This window comes from Lutra lutra, chromosome 3 (genome assembly GCF_902655055.1).
Source record: "Lutra lutra chromosome 3, mLutLut1.2, whole genome shotgun sequence".
Classification (NCBI taxonomy): Eukaryota; Metazoa; Chordata; class Mammalia; order Carnivora; family Mustelidae; genus Lutra; species Lutra lutra.
The window spans coordinates 112,549,203-112,567,495 of NC_062280.1; the positions used below are offsets into that span (position 1 = coordinate 112,549,203).

Below are 18,293 nucleotides of genomic sequence, written 5' to 3' on the forward strand. Positions count from 1 at the left end.
TAAGTATTTAAAAATTTTAAATTCTAATATTTCCTTCCTACGTAGTAAAGGACTGGCCTGTACTGCCCATGGGGGAGGCATGCAGCTAAGCTTGTAGATTTCTACACCAGACTGTAAACTCTGTAAGGGGGAAGGACCATGTCTGTTTTAGTCTTTATTCCTTCACGGTCCAGTACTTACAATACTTAATAAACAGTGCTCAGTAAATGGAAAAGAACTGAGGAAATATCCATAAAAGAACAATAAATAGGGGAAAAGTAGATTGGACAACAGGATGGAATATCTGGTATAACCCATTTTTGTAGACATCTCTGTGTAAAGCACATTTACATCTTCAGGTTATAGGACTTATGAGCCTTTTTAAAGTCCTTAAAATGGATAGCTCTTTCATTAAATGAATTTAATGAGACACTAATAACAGAAATGAAATCCCATCTTCTTTAACTCCTACTAGACCTTGTTAGCAATTTTGTTGTCAATTACCACCACCGCCCACCACCACTACACTAAGATAGAGATACCCAGGAGAAGGCTAGGCTTATACCTTTGCTGATTAATTTATAGCCACCATGCCAACTCTATTTCTCAAAGTTACTAATTAAATACATGTCATATGATTGAGGTCTCTCAAACAAAATTATGAATGTTAACTCCATGTACATAAATTCTATATAATATCTGAAGGAATTATACAATTACAATGAGCAGAAATATATTTAATTTCCTCCGAGTAAAAATAAAAGGAATGGTAATATTTAAAGGCTGCATTATGCAATGACCTTTTTTATTTCTTAAAATAAAAACATTAATCATTACTAATGTTTAACCTAAATTCTGAGAGATTCTATTTTAAGTCTAAGTGCATGTTATACATTACAAAGGACTATTCCACTCTCAATTTGTAAGCCATGAACCTCCACTAAAGTCCAGAAAAAAACCCCTAATGGCTTTAATTATGACTCATTTGATTAAATCAATAAACTAAGATATAATGTTTCTTTCCTTACCTTTTTTCCCCTCTATGTTCAAATTTGACTCGAACATCATTCTGTAATGAAACGATAAATCATTTCGGAGATCAGATAATATTTCTAGAATTTCTAGGTCATTTTTTTTCTTAGTCACCCCTTTCCTGCCCCCTGCCTTGGTCACTCATTTAAAATAGAGGAGGAGGAAAGGATGTTTCATTTTCAGTGTGAACTCCTATTAACTGACTGTGTCCACAAAAGAGCTGACCTGAGAATTGTGCTGTTGAATCTGGGCTGAAAGCAAAGAACACCACAATCTCTTGGTGTTAGCACCAAGGGTATGAGACACTTGCTAGTCTGTTAAAGGGAAATATAGAATACTATATTCCCACTTTTTGTGTTGAACATCCCAAACAAATTTTATTTATAAAAATCAAAATAATGCTCATTTATAAATACAATACACTATTTTAAAATAAAAACAATTTGCTTATCTTAAATGCTTCAAGAATGGATGAAATATCATCATTAGAGAGCAATTACCAAGATAAATGCTAGCATACCCATTTGGAAAAAAAATGTATGACAAACAACAAAATATTTGACTTAAAAGTGTAAACGAGAAGACACTTTAACAAACCCTAAGACCGGGATATTCATGACAAATAACTCATTTAACAACAATATGTATTTATTAAAATATTAAAACTAATACCTGCTTTTTTGGTGATGAAGCTTTTGTTTTTCTGGTTTCCTGTAAAGATAAGGCTGGTCGACTGGCTTTATGAAGAACAGCCAAATCTTGCATGATTGAGTTCAAAGCTTGCTGATCATCTGAGTATTTTCAAAATAATATATACACAGAATTGTAATTTCGATATTTATTTATCATATATATCAAACACAAAATTGATCATGAAATTTAATGCAAAATGCATTAATTTAACACAAAAAATGCATCTAGGACATTTTCAATGCCTACACTGATATTTTGGTGAAATAAAGTTTTAATTATTTAAAAACTGAAGACAAATAATATTAAAACTGCCCTAGACTCAAGTACTAGTATCACACTAGGTGTGACATTTACAGGCAAGATAAAGCCATTCTGATTCTTCTAACAATGTAACATTCGAGTATAGTGTCAAAACAGTCCCATCATAACAAATTACTTTCTACGACTCCTAAATAAAACATCAGTAGAACACCTAAAATTTTAATTGAAGCAAGTTGGGTGGGGGAAAAATAAAAGACTTTCATCATTATTTGGCATTTATATTCAAAGTACAAATTCCTTTTAGAGTTTTTCATCAGTACTTCAAGGGAGAAACAAAAAGCTTTATCTGTGGATAATGACCTAATGATATTTGAAGTGTTTTCCTGAATTTCCTCACCATGAAGTTCAACAAGACTACAAACATTTAACAGACTATTTAATGATCTCAGTCATTAACAACTTAAATGGTAATAATGTAAGAAAAATGCATTCCTTAGAAAAAATGTGGTGAATCCATAGTGGTGAACCCCTAAAACTGAGTGAAAGGATCATGAACCATGAACTTTAAATTTCTTCCAAATATATCAATTTTTTTTTAAAGATTTTTTTATTTATTTGTCAGAGAGAGAGTAAGAGAGAGCGAGCACAGGCAGACAGAATGGCAGGCAGAGGCAGAGGGAGAAGCAGGCTCCCCGCCGAGCAAGGAGCCCGATGTGGGACTCGATCCCAGGACGCTGGGATCATGACCTGAGCCGAAGGCAGCTGCTTAACCAACTGAGCCACCCAGGCGTCCCCAAATATATCAATTTTTTAAGCATGAATCTCCTAGTAATAACAATTACATGCACTCTGGAAAAGTTCATCCCTGGCTTAAATCTCTTATCACATTTATATATGCTAATTTCCTTGTTTAAAAAAATGAGTACATTTTTCCTATTATAGATGTAAAAAAGTAAAAAGGACCATTTGAATAAAAGTAATTTCTTAGTGAGATGACATACGAATGAAGGGCAATTTAAAAATTCAGGTTTCTTCATCTAGTTATTCTCTCTGGACATCAGAATCTAAGTAAGTCCCAATCTATTTTAGCAGTTTATTTTGAATGTCCCTACTAGGATATCCTGCATGACATGGTCATTCCAAATCTGTAAGTTAACTCAAAGAGTGTTTTAAAACACTTTTTATCGGGCGCCTGGGTGGCTCAGTGGGTTAAGCCGCTGCCTTCGGCTCAGGTCATGATCTCGGGGTCCTGGGATCGAGTCCCGCATCGGGCTCTCTGCTCAGCGGGGAGCCTGCTTCCCTCTCTCTCTCTGCCTGCCTCTCTGTCTACTTGTGATCTCTATCTGTCAAATAAATAAATAAAATCTTAAAAAAAAAAACACACTTTTTATCTATTAAGTAAATAAATATAAAACAATTACACAAGTCTACATCATAAAACTTCTTTATAAAAATGTTCTTCATATACACAGAGAAAATTTTTTCTTCCCCATTTTATCCCTTAATTACAGACAAAAGTTGCTTTTGGTTTGAACTCACCCATCATGGCAACCAGCTCAACAATTTGAAAATTAAGAAAATGGTTCTTCCATCAGCATTCTTTACTTCCTGAGGAGAAAAAAGATGAACACATTAGTAGTAAAAAGAAATAGAAGAGGCAGCCACACACACACACAAAAATCAGAATAAGGTGTGCCTGGGTGGCTCAGTGGGTTAAAGCCTCTGCCTTCAGCTCCGGTCATGATCCCAGGGTCCTGAGATTGAGTCCCACATAGGGCTCTCTGCTTGGCAGGGAGCCTGCTTCCCTTCCCTTCTCTCTGCCTGCCTCTCTGCCTACTTGTGATCTCTGTCTGTCAAATAAATAAATAAAAATCTTTTTTAAAAAAAGTCAGAATAAATAACACTAATGAGAAAAATACAATCTTAATACTTTATATATTTTACTGGGGAAAGGTGCTTTATTTTTGCAAGATAATTACTGAGAATGAACTAAGGATCATTATCATAGTCCATATTAAATTTAACTCAGTATTTTTAAGGCTCCTGTCTAAGCTAGAAAAAACAACAGAATTTTTCAAAGTCAAAAATCTTTTTTTTCTTCCCCTTGCCCAAAGTCGAAAATCTTTTCTTTTTTATTGAAAGGTTTTATTTATTTATTTGGGAGAGAGAGAGCAGGGGAGGAGGAGAGGAAGAGGTGGAAAGAATCTCGGGCTGACTCTGCGCTGAGTGCAAAGCCTGACTTGGGACTTGCTCTCATAACCCATGAGATGACAACCTGGGCCAAAACCAAGAGTTGGACGCTCAACTAAACCACTCAGGCATCCCAGCAAGGTCAAAAATCTTAGTAATAACCCCATAAATTCCTACAAGGCAGATATAAAATGAGTAGAAAAGTCATTACCTTTAGAGACAAAAAAGGAGAACATTAAAAATATAGTAAATATCTACAAAAATTCTCTTCCAAAAAAAGAAAAAAATGTCATAATCAACTTTTTCAGAACTCTGGAACTACCCAAAAGGCTTGTAGCAATCTGGGCAGCACTTAACAATCTTGGTAAAAAGAGAGCCTCTGACCTTCCCTATTCGTATCTCCCACCCTTATCCCTAGCTCCAAAACAGCAATGTAAACCAACAGTCTACAGTCACTGTGAAAATAAGCAGCTTGACTACCACTGGAGAGGGCAGAATGGAATTGGAACTTCTTCAATGTCTGATTCAAAAAAAAATGCCATATAACTTATCTAGTGGTTGTTCAATAGACCCAACTTGAAACAGAATTTATTTAATTTGACTAAAGTTCTTCCAGTTCAAAGAGCTTGGAGTGTTTCATGAAATGTAAAAGAACTGTTGGGGCAAACAATAGGTTTTAGCCAAGTTGAGGAATGAGATTTCAGAAAGGAGCTCTGAATAGCTCCAACAGATTCCTGGGACTCAAAGTCACATATATGCCCAGAACTGTTGCAAAATAAAGATAGGCCAAAGAAGGCCCTAGGCTTCCACCTAACAACTAAACTGACGTCAGTGACCACATACAACACAAAATACAAACTTTAAACAATTAGTGCCCAAAAGTCACTAAACAAGTAAGAACAATTAAACAAAACATACTGGAGTTGGAGAAGAATCTGATTTCCAGAGGTGGCATACAATTTTTTTCTTCAGAAAAAATTATGAGATATATAAATATAGTATGACCCATACACTGGAGGGGCGGGGAGGGATCAGCAGAAACTGACTGTAAGGGGAGCCCAAATGTTGAACTAACTAGACAGAGAGATTAAATTAGCTATTTTAGGGGGACCTGGGTGGCTTAGTGGGTTAAGCCTCTGCCTTCAGCTCAGGTCATGGTCTCAGGGTTCTGGGATCAAGCCCCGCATTGGGCTCTCTGCTCAGCAGGGAGCCTGCTTTCCCCCTCTCTCTGCCTGCCTCTCTGCCTACTTGTGATCTTTCTCTCTGTGTCAAATAAATAAATAAAATGTTAAAAAAATAAAAAAAAGTTAAGATTTTATTTATTTAACACACAGAGAGAGGAGAAGGTTGCTAGGGGAAATTGGAGGGGGAGACAAACCATGAGAGACTGCGGACTCTGAGGAAACGAGGGTTTTGGAGGGGAGGGGACTGGGAGGTTGGGTGAACCTGGTGGTGGGTATTATGGAGGGCACATATTGCATGGAGCACTGCGTGTGGTGCATAAACAATGAATTCTGGAACACTGAAAAGAAATTTAAAAAATAAATAAAAATTTTTTTAAAATTTTAAATAAATAAATAAATATTTTAAATATGTCCAAAGAACTAGGGAATGTATGAGAATGACTCATCACAAAGAATATCAATAAAACCCCAAAAACTTTAAAAAGAAACCAGACAGAAATTTCAGTTGGAAAACATAATATCTGAAACCATTAAGCACACCAACTTATGCATAATGGGAGTCCCAAAAGAAGAGGAGAAAAAGAAAGGTGCAGAAAGAATATTTAAAAAAATAATAGTGAAAAACTTTCTAAATTTGGTAAAAAACAACTTACACATCCAAGAAGTCCAACAAACTATAAAAAGGATAAAAATCAAAGTGATCTAGACCTAGATACATCACACTCAAACTGTTAAAAGATAAGGAATCTAGGGCGCCTGGGTGGCTCAGTGGGTTAAGCCGCTGCCTTCGGCTCAGGTCATGATCTCAGGGTCCTGGGATCGAGTCCCACATCGGGCTCTCTACTCAGCAAGAAGCCTGCTTCCCTCTCTCTCTCTGCCTGCCTCTCCGTCTACTTGTGATCTCTCTCTGTCAAATAAATAAATAAAATCTTAAAAAAAAAAAAAAAAAAAAGATAAGGAATCTGAGAGCATCAATAAAGTAGGAACTCATCATTTACCAGGGATGCTTAACTGATTTTTGTTGATAACATAAGAAGGCAGAAAGCAGTGGGTAACATTCAGAGTACTGAAAGAAAAAAAACTATCAATCAAAAATTCTATATCCAACAAAACCATCCTGCAAAACTGAAAACAAAATTAAGACATTCCTACACAAACAAACACAGAGAATTCATTACAACTAGACCTGCACTATAAGAAATACAAAAGGAGTTCTTCAGGCTAAAATATAAAGGACACTGGATGGCAAATCCAATCCACATGCAGAAAGTAATGGTAATTACATATCTAAAGATTAAAAAAGACCACAAAAATGTTTGTTTCTTTTCATTTCTTCTATATGTGAATGTAATAGGTACAAAAATGGTCCACCCCATATCCCATTTCCTAGAACCTTTGCAAATATATTACCTTACATGGCAAAAGGATCTTTGAAGATATGATATGTTAACAAATTTAAGATGAGAGAATTATCCTGGATTACTAGGGTCAGACCTAACATAATCACAAGGATCCTTATAAATAAAGGAATAAGCAGGAAAGTGAATGTCAGAGTGATGCTGCATAATAAAGGCTTGACCTGTCACTGTTGGCTTTGAAGATGGACTAGGATAGCCATGAGCTAAAGAATACAGGCAACTGCTGGAAAGTAGGAAAGGCAAGAAAAATGGATTTTTCCCCTTTAGCCTCCAGAAGGAGTCTGGCACAGTCTGGCAATGCTGACACCTTGATTTTTAGCCCAGTTAGACTCATTTCAGACTTCTGACTTCCAAAACTTTATGACAATAAACTTAGGTTGTTTTAAGCCACCAAATTTGTGGTAATCTGTTACAGGAGTATGGAGTGAGTACTTAAGACCACACCCAGTTTCTATGACTTGCCAGGGAACTCAACTGACTCAGCAATACAGTTCACACTAACAAGCTTAATTTATTATGCCAAAAAGATACAGGGCAAAATCAGCAAAGGGAAAAGGCACATGGGACAAAGTCCAGGGAAGGTTAGGGCTAGCTCTTAAGGATCTTTTTTTAATAGTCACATAGGACACAATTCCTCTTGCCCTCCACCCAGCCATGAGTTATGACAACACACGTAAAACGTCACCAATCAGGAAAGATTAGAGACTCAGCACCAAGGGTCTTATTAGGAGCTAATCAATAGGTATCCTCTGCCTAGCACATACCAAAATTCCTAACTCCCAGAAGAAAAGCAGGTGTTCAGCATAAACTATATTGTTTGTATAAGGAGCTTAAGCACGGTAAATCATTATTATCATTTAGGCAGTTGTGGACTCTGGTAAATTCTCAGATGCTAACCAAGGGTGGACCTCTTAGAGCAGTTTATTCTAATGATACGCAGTGAGGCCCACTATGTTAATTCTCTTCTACACAAGCAACAAGATATACACAGGTTTAAAGAAAACTGCATAGAGCAATAATATAAAGTGTTTTGTTGTGCACATAATATATAATAATATAATTTGTATAACAATAGCAAAAAGGAGAATGGAATTACATAAAAAAGTGTATGTATACCACTATAATTAAGTTGGTATCAACCCAAACTACCCTGTTTTAAGTTATTAATTTTAATCCCAAGTCAATTCTAGAAAAAGTTACAAAATAAACAGAAGAAATAAATTAGCATACTAGAAAATATCTAACACAAAAGAAAGCAATAACAGAAAAATGAGAAACAAAAAAAAAAAGACCTAACACACAAAAAACACAAATATAAAGTAGATGTAATTCTACCCATGTATAATTACATAAGTGGAATGAACAAACCATTTAAAGAATAGAGATTAGCACAAGAGACTAAAAAGCACTGATCCAACCATATGCTGTCTACAACAGACACACACTTCAGATTCAAAGGCAAAACAGAATGAAAGTAAAAGGATGAAAAGAGATACCATGTAAACAGGAGTCTTCAATCAAGGATCTTAAATCAGTAATCTAAACACCTACCTTAAGACCCTGGAAAAAGAAGAGCACTGTAAACCCAAAGTAAGCAGAAGGAAGGAAACAATAAGGATTAGAGTGGAAATAAACTAGGAAATAAAAACACAATATAAATTTTTAAAATCAATGAGACAAAGTATTGGTTTTCTACAAAGAGAAAATTAACAAACTTTTAGCTAGACTAACCAAGGAAAAAAGAGAAAAGATACAAATAACTAAGTTCAGGAATTAAAGACAGAGCATTACTACCAATCTTAGAGAAATAAAAATAAGGAAATACTATGAACTATATTTCCAATGAATTAGATCACCTGGATGAAATAGACAAATTATTAGAAACTACCAAAATTAACTCAAGAAGAAATTTAGAAATCAGAATTCAATATAAAAACTAATGAGATTGATTTAGAAATGAAAAACTTTCTGCAAATAGAAGTCAAAACCAGATGCCTTAAAACATTTAAGGAAAAATTACTACTAGTTATTAAAAGAGAGAGAAAGAGTAGTGAAACCAAGTATTACTCTGATAACTAAACCAGACAAAAACATTACAAGAAAACTAGATACTCAAGTGAATATAAATATAGAAGTCCTCAACAAAACCTAGAAAAACCTAATCTAGAACGTGAAAAAAAAAAAAAAGAGATTATACACTATGAATATGTGGGATATATCCCACAAAAGCAAAGTAGGTTCAGCATACAAGTATCAATGTAACAAATAATATTAATAGAATATAGGACAAAAACCAAATGATCATCTCAACAAAGAAAATGCATCTGCCAAAATCCAACTGCCTTAAATACTCAAAAGATTAAGAACAGAAGGGAATTTTCCTCAAGTTGATTAATAACACCTATGAAAAAGCCACAGCTAACATCATACTTAATGGTCAAAGACTAGAGGCATGCCCCCTGAAATTAGAAACAAGATAAGGATGGCCAGTCTTGCCACTCCTTTTTAATACTGAACTGTAGGTTCTATTCAGAAGATGAGGCAAGACAATGAAATAAACAGAATCCATATATACCCAAGAATACTAAAAACATATAACCACACAAAAACATGTACACTAATATTCAATGAAGCATTGAAGAGTCCAAAAGCAGAAACTCTAAAGTCCATCAACTGATGGATGAATAAACAAGTAATATATATCCATACAACAGAGTATTAAGTCATTAAAAGGAATGAAGGACTGATACATATTCCAACATTGATGAATCCTAAAACATTATGCTAAGTGAAATAAGCCAGATACAAAATGTCACATATATATGACTGCATTTATATGAAATGTCCAGAATAGGCAAATCTACAGACACAGAAAGATTAATGGTTTCCCAGGATGGGGTTATAGGAAATAGGAAATGACTGTAAGTCATAATATGTTCTGGAACTAGTAGTAATGGTTATATGACTTTGTGAATATATTAAAAAATACTGAGTTATATGTATACTTTTTAAAAAGTATATTTCATGGTATATGAATTATATCCTGGAAGAACAGAACAGAGAAAAGGGAGAGAGGGAGGCAGAAAGGGAGAGGAAGAAAACAGGTAACAGAAGTGGGAGATTCTGTTAATAACTAGAGATCATCTGCCCATCTAGAAGAGCAACAGGTACTCAGCTCCAGTCAACAGATGCCTACAAGAATTCATGCTCAGTTATCATCAGATATGCTGATTTTTCAAAAAGCTCCAAATTTTAAAGTGAGATATCCTCATTTTCAAGTATTAGCAGCTAATTCAAATTTTTTTAAAAATTGTGTGTATTTCTGTTTTATGCTGCCACTTTGCAACCACTGACATTATTTTAGTAATTCTCTATTGGGGGTGGCATACATACATACAGTTTGAAAAAAATTAAACATTACAACTGCTTTAATTTCTTCTTAGTTTTAATATTATTTTGAAATGTCAAATAACAGTAAAGAATTGTCAAAGAAAATTTTAAATATATATTAACACGTGGAATATAACAAAAAACATAAAAATGCCCTTTATGTCACCTTAGCAATACTATACTCAAGGGCAATTACTATGCTACCTCAGTTTTTAGGGTATTTTAATTAAGGCAAGTAGATGGCTAAATTTTAAATAGCTGAGAAACGAAGATCTAGGCTAAACCCCCTATTTAACAAATAAGAAATCTGAGGATCAAAAAGATAATATAATTCACTCAAAGTCATAAAGCTGCACAAAGTTAGGACCTGAATGCTCATTTCTTATTTCTCACTCAAACTTTCTACATGGGGCTCCTGGGTGGCTCAGTCTGTCAAGCCTCTGCCTTCGGCTCAGGTCATGATCTCAGGGTCCTGGGATGGAGCCCTACGTTGGGCTCTCTGCTCAGTGGGGAGCCTGCTTCCACCACCACCATCACTATCACCGCCCCCCAGCCTGCTCCTCTGCCTATTTGTGATCTCTGTCTGTCAAATAAATAAGTAAAATCTTTTAAAATAAACTTTCCATAACATTGTGTATGTAACTCAAATTCACCTTTCAAAAACGCTAGCATGGGAAATTCTATTACCCCATATATGTACATACAGAATGTCACAAAATGGTTGAGGAGGGTTTATTCAGTACATTGTCTTTCTACAAATTTAATTTCTCAAATGAATTTTTTAGTTTTTAACTTAAAATGTTTAAATCAAATCTTGAGTAACCTCAAAAATAAAGTATTGTGAACACAATTTTTTTTCCAAAACATCCCTTTCAGGAAAAAAAATTAAAATTCCCCAAACCACAACAGTTAAGTCAAAGAGGCATAAATCTCCTAGAAATCAGCTCAAGGCTGCACGTATATAAACAACTATGATACTTTGACCAATATTCTGAGGCTAAAACTGGCAAAACCATGAAAATAATGAAATTAAGTACACAGCAAGTTAATAGAAAAAAACTAAACAAAGGTGAATTACATCTGTACCTGAAAGTTCTTATCCACAACTTATTTTTCTATGTTTGTCATTTTGACATTTATTACCATAGATTAGTTTTGTCTGTTCATAAATTTCATATTAATTAATTCACATAAGACATACTCTTTTGTATTTATTTTCACTCCATATCTGTTATGGCTCTGAGATTCTTCCCCATTACCCATATGAGTATTTTGTTCATTTACATTGCTGTGTAATATTCCACTATATGACTATATCTCAATTAATTTTACCCATTCTATTACTGATGGACAGAAATATTGCTTTCAGTTTTTGACTATTACAAATACTACAGACCTCCTTGAACATATCTTTTGGTGAACACAAACACATATTTATGTTGGATATACACCCAGAAGAAATTGCTAGGTCACTAAGACATATACAGTTAACTTTAGCAGATATGGCCAAATGTTTTTTCAAAGTAGCTGTTAATCTATATACTCCCACCAGCAATGTAAAAGAGCTCTAGTTTTTCCCAGTCCTCACCGATCCTATTAGTCATTCAGGTGATTATGTAGTATCTCACTACCATTTTAATTTACAATCACCTGATAATTAATGATATTGAATACCATTTCAGAATGGCAGAAAGAATTGAAAAAGCATGATCCTATTATATGCTGTCTATAAGATCAAATGACACGATAGGTTGAAAGTGAAAGGACAGAAAAAGGTATCCCATGCAAATAGTAACCAAGAGAGCTGGAGTGGCTATACTAATATCAGACAAAATAAACTATAAGTCAAAACTGTTATAAGACACAAGGAAGGGCATTAAATATTGATAAAATGGTCAATTCATGAAGGAAATGTAACAATTATAAACATATATGCATCAAACAGAACTCCAAAATATATGAAGCAAGCATGTACAGAATTAAAGAGAAAGACATACCTACATACATTAACAATTGAAAGCTCAATATTCCACTTCCAATAATAGAGCAACCACACAGATCAACAAGGAAACAGAGGACACGAACAGCACTATAGACCAACTGGACCTAACAGACCTATGCAGAACACTCCATTCAAAAACAGCACAATACATATTCTTCTCAAGTCCACAGGGAACATTTTTCTGGATAGACCGTATGTTAGACCACAAAAAAAGTCAATAACTTAAGATTGAAATCAAAGTACCTTTTCCAATCATAGTGGAATGAAACTACAAATAGCAAAAGGAAAACTGGAAAATTCACAAAGATGTGGAAATTATACAGCAAATTCTTAACCAATGTTTCAAAGAAGAAATAACAGGGAAATTAGAAAATATCTTGAAAAAGATGAAAATGAGAACACCATACCAAAACTTATAGGATGCAACAAAAGCAATACTAAAAGAGAAACTTACAGCTATAAATATTGAAGTAAAAAAAAAAAAATTTCAAAACCTAACTAGTTTTGTTGACTATTTCTCTTGCTGTGCAAAGTTTTTATCTTGATGAAGTCTCAATAGTTCATTTTTGCTTTTGTTTCCCTTGCCTTTGGAGACAAGTTCAACAAGAAGTTGCTACAGCTGAGGTCAAAGAGGTTGCTGCCTGTGTTCTCCAGGATTTTGATGGATTCCTGTCTCACATTTAGGTCCTTCACCCATTTTGAGTTTATCTTTGTATACGGTGTACGGAAATGGTCCAGTTCCATTCTTCTACATGTGGCTGTCCAATTTTCCCAACACCATTTGTTGTAGAGACTGTCTTTTTTCCATTGGATATTCTTCCCTGATTTGCCAAAGCTTAGTTTGCCCACAGAGCTGAGGGTCCATTTCTGGGTTTTTTATTCTGTTCCACTATCTATGTGTCTGTTTTTGTGCCAGTACCACACTGTCTTGATGATTTCAGCTTTGTAATAGCGCTTAAAGTCCAGAATTGTGAGGTCACCAGCTTTGGTTTTCTTTTTCAACATTCCCCTGGCTATTGGGGTCTTTTGTGATTCCACACAAATTTTATGATTATTTGTTCCAGCTCTGTGAAAGATGTTGATGGTATTTTAATAGGGGTTGCACTGAATGTATAGATTGCTCTGGGTAGCATAGACATTTTAACAATATTTAACAATATTTAACATTTAACAATATTCTTCCAATCCATGAGCATGGAATGTTTTTCCATTTCTTTGTGTCTTCCTCAATTTCTTCCGTAAGTATTCTGTAGTTCTTAGAATATGGATCCTTCACCTCTTTGATCAGGTTTATTCCTAGGTATATTATGATTTCTGATGCAATTGTAAATGGCATTGATTCCTTAATTTTTCTTTCTTCTGTCTCATCATTAGTATATAGAAATGCAACTGATTTCTGTGCATTAACTTTATAATCCTGCCAATGTTGCTGAATTCCTGTATGAATTCTCCCAGATGTCCAGTGACAGATGAATGGATAAAGAAGATATAGTATACACAACACACACACACACACACACACACACACAGAGGAGCATTACTCAGCCATCAAAAGGCTGAAATCTTACCATTTACATTGACGTAGATGGAACTGGAGGGTATGATGCCAAGCAAAGTAAGTCAATCAGAGAAAGACAATTATATGGTTTCACTCATATGTGGAATATAAGAAATAGCACAGAGGATCATAGGGGAAGGGAGGGAAAACTGAATGGGAAGAAATCAGAGAGGGAAACAAACTGACAGTTGCTAAAGGGGAGGTGGATGAGGGGACAGGCATTAAGGAGGATGCATGATGTGATGAGCACTGGGTGTTACATGCAATTGACTAATTACTGAACTCTACATGTGAAACTAATGATGTGCTATATGTTGGCTAGTTGAATTAAAAAAAAACCTAACTGTACATCTTAATTAGTAAAATAAAAACTAAATATAAACCTTATAGAAGCAAAGAAATAATAAAGATTAGACAAGAGATAAAACTAGAGAAAAGAAAAACAATAAAGAAAAATCAATAAAACCAAGAGTTAGCTCTTTAAAAGATAAACCTTTAGCTAAGACCAAGAAAAATACAAAAGATTCAAATAAACTAAAATCAGAAATGAAAAAGGGAACATAACAGAAATAAAATACATGTGGGAGCAGTATGAACTGTACATGAAAAACTGTATAACCTAGGTGAAATGGACAACTTTCTAAAAACATAAAATCTACCAAGGCTGAATAATGAATAGAAAATCTGAACAGACTTATGATCAATAAAGCTATTGAACCAGTAATCATAAAGCCCCCAACAAGAAAAGCCAAGGACCAGATGATTCCACTAATGAATTTTATCAAACACTGACAGACTGTTTCTTCTGTTTGGAATTCTTCCAAATTCTGAAACATTCTTCCAAAAACTGAAGAGTAAGGAGTACTTCCTTATTCACTGGATGAGGCCAACATTATCCTAATACCAAAGCGAGACAGACATTACAAGAAAACTACAGACCAATTACTCCTTATGAATACTGATGAAAAATTCCTCAACAAAGTACTAGCAGACCAAATTCAGCAGCATATTAAGAGATTATACACCATAACCAGTGGGATTGATTACTGAAAGGCAAGGACAGTTCAACATACAAAAAATCTATTTAATATGTCACTAACATAATACAGGGGAGAAAACACAAGATATCCTCATGTCATACAGAAAAAGCATCTGACAAAATTCAACTCCTTTTCACGATAAAAAATACTCAAGAAAGAAGCGGTAAGAGGAAACTTCCTAAACTTAATAAAGATCATATATATAAGAAAAGCCCACACCTAATATCAAATCCAGTAAACAAAATGAAAAACACTAGAAATGGTAAATACAAGGATAAGTTTAAAAGATTAAATTTTTTCATTTTAAAATTTTATTTATTTGTCAGAGAAAGAGAGAGAGAGTGCACACAAGCAGGGGAAGCAGCAACCAGAGGGAAAAGCAGGATCCCCACTGAGAAGGGAGCCTGATGCCGAATTCAATCTCAGGATCCTGGAATTCTGACGTGTGCCAAAGGCAGACACTTAAACAACTGAGCCCTCCAGGCGTCCCTAAAATGTTTTTTAATTCTCTTAAGCTCCTTAAGAAACATGATTGAATAAAGCTAACAAACACACACACACACCATTTCACCCAATACAAAAATATATATGTTCTTTTCAAGCACCCATGGAACATTCACCAAGAGGGACTTAGGCCATATCCTGGGCCACAAAGTAAGTCTCAACACATTTTTAAAAAATTGAAGTTATACAAATTATGTTCCCTGATCATAATACAAGCAAATAAAAATAGAAAGACAACAGAAAATCTCCAAATATCCAGAAATAAAACAATATACTTCAAAATAATCTACAGCTAAAAAACAAAGTCTCAAAATTGTTTAATATACAGAGTTAAATGGAACTAAAATATGTAAAACCATGTAAAACATAGATAAATGAGTGATAAGAGGAAAAATTATAGTATCATGCTAGGCTGCAGCTGTACCACACATCCCGCCCCCAACAGATGTCCTACCTAATGTCCTTTGGGCTCTTGAAAATATGGAAAGGGGTAAAGCAGAAATGAACCCTGTTGTACTGGACTGGGATGAGAGGTTTCATTATGAAATGTTTTTTTAAAAATATGTGTGGATAAACAAACAGATACAGATGTACATACACACAAACACACACATTTGCACCTATAAATGTTTTATAGTTTTGTCTACTGAGACTTGGGAGCACTAACATTCTACTCTCAAGATGTACACCTGCTAGATGCTGGTTTCTAAATACCAATTTCCACTAAGAGGTACAAAGGCTCCTTGAAAATGTTGTTCTCAGGTATGAATCAGGTAACTACAAGATAAGCCTGGAATATCTTACTGTGTCAGAAGGAAAGGATACAGAGTCATGGGACATGTCAAAAGGCCACGGGAACCAGTTTGAAGAGAGAAACAAATGATAGATTACAACCACTGAATAAAAAAGGTATCCATGAGTCCACAGAAACATTATTTTGAAAACAAATCAATAAATGGGAGAAGAGGAAGTTTTTACTTTTTTTTGACACTCAAAGTATGGGTGCTTGAATGTAAACTAATAAATTATATAATATTATGAACTCACCATTTGGCAATCATAGTAATAATTCAGCCAAGAAAAATCAATGAGTGCTGAAACTCATGTGTAAAAGTGTGATGAAGAATGAAATACTTAGTCTCAAAATACCTTCCCCCCCAAACGTTAACTATTTTTAGTGTAGAAACTTGGCAGAAGGCTTAGTGAACTGATCGATACTACAATCACCAGAAATAGGCAAATTAAAGTCATTTACCACCTGACAAGATGCACTGAGAAGAATATTCACCTCTGTGATGCTTCTGCCGAAATAAAATAACCTCAACTGAACCATGGGGAATCGTTATTAGACAAATTCCAACTGAGAAATATTCTTGAAATTGACTGCTCTATAAACTTCAAAACTGTCAGGATCATGAAAGTCAAGGATAATGGAGGGACTGTTCCAGATGGAAAAATACTAGAGTTATAACACTAAAACACAAAATAAGATTCTAGATTGAATTATTTTGCCAAAAAGGGTATTATTTGATACTACCCAACTATGAATGTGTTCTGTGAATTAGATGATACTACTGTCAATGTTAACTTTCTGATTTTGATTAATATATTCTGGGTATATAAGAAAACGACCTTGTTGGGCACCTTTGTGTCTCAGTCAGTTAACCATCTGCTTTCGGCTTAGGTCATGATCCCTGAGATTAAGTCCCACATCCGCTCCCTGCTCAGTGGGAGCCTGTTTTTCCCTCCTCTTGCTGCTCCCCCTGCTTGTGCTCTGACAAATAAATAAAATCTTAAAAAAAAAAAAAAAAAAGGAAGGAAGAAAATGACCTTGTTGATACCAATTTCAAACTAGTATTCTACAATGATGAGGCCTCGTCTGTTGGCAACTCACTCTCAAATGGTCAGAAAAGAAACTTCTTTATAACCATTTTTGCAACTTCCAGAGCTTAAAATTATTTCTAAAGAAAAAAAAAATTTCAAAACAAAACAAAGTTGAAAAAAACACAAACATGACCCATTCATTTCCAGTTTTCTCTCTTCTCCATCACATCAAAAATAGGAAAAAAAAAAAAAAACCAAAACACTATTTTTCCAGTTGCTCAAGACAAAAATCTTGGAATATCCTTAATTCCTACCATTCTCTCACTCTACATTCCAAATCCTGTTAGCTTTTCCTTAAAAATATGTATCTCTGCCACCACCATTCTATTCCAACTCATGATCATCTCTTGTACAAATTACTGCAAACACTTCCTATCTAACTAGGCTGTTTTCTCTCCAAGCACTCACACCACATCCCATCCAGGAGTGGATAAAAGCCAGCGGATAATAAATTGTAACACATTCAGACAATCGAATACTCTTCACTAATAAAAGAAATGAGCTATCAAGCCATGAAAAGACATGAAGAAATCTTAAATTTATATTACTAAGTGAAAGAAACCAATCTAAAAGGCTACTATAGGAGTCCTACTGTATGATATTCTGAAAAAGGCAAAAATCTAGAGACAGTAAAAAAAAATCACTGGTGACCCAAAAAAAAAAAAAAAAAAAAAAAAAATTAGTGATTCCCAGAGTTGGAAGAAGAGGGAAGGGAGAGAAATGTATAAGAACCACCATCAAAATGGATACAAGTTATTATGCACTTGTCCAAATCCAGAGAATGCATAATACTAGGAGCAATCCCTAATATAAACTATGAACTTGAGTGATTATGAGGTATCAATCTAGGTTCATCAATTTTAACAAATGTACCAAACTGGTGGGAGATGCTGATAATGGAAGAGACTATACATAAGGGGGTCAGGGACAGAAAAAATGTGTGAAATCTCTGTAGTTTCCCTTTAATTTGGCTGTGGAACTAAAACTGCTCTAACAAAAGGTCTTAATTAAAAAACAAAGGAAAAAATAAATCAAAGCATGTTAATTCTCTCTCTGCTCAGAACTTTTCAGTAGTTTCTCATCAAATCTTTAATAAACTCAATAGTCCTTGCCAGAGGTTACATGCCCATACATAATCTTGTCTTTCCAATCTGCACC

The 18,293-nt window shown here is 34.6% G+C and overlaps 1 protein-coding gene across 1 annotated transcript in view; it reads right to left on the reverse strand.

The window, feature by feature from the left end:
* Positions 1-18,293, reverse strand: part of MAP3K2 (mitogen-activated protein kinase kinase kinase 2) — an 82,490-nt gene that overhangs the window by 31,952 nt on the left and 32,245 nt on the right. The window contains exons 2-4 of the mRNA XM_047722710.1: positions 3,505-3,573; positions 1,684-1,802; positions 1,008-1,048 (exon numbers count right to left, since the gene is read on the reverse strand). Coding sequence (XP_047578666.1) covers positions 1,008-1,048; positions 1,684-1,802; positions 3,505-3,511 — 167 coding nt within the window. The 5' untranslated portion in view covers positions 3,512-3,573. The remainder of the gene's footprint in view (positions 1-1,007; positions 1,049-1,683; positions 1,803-3,504; positions 3,574-18,293) is intronic.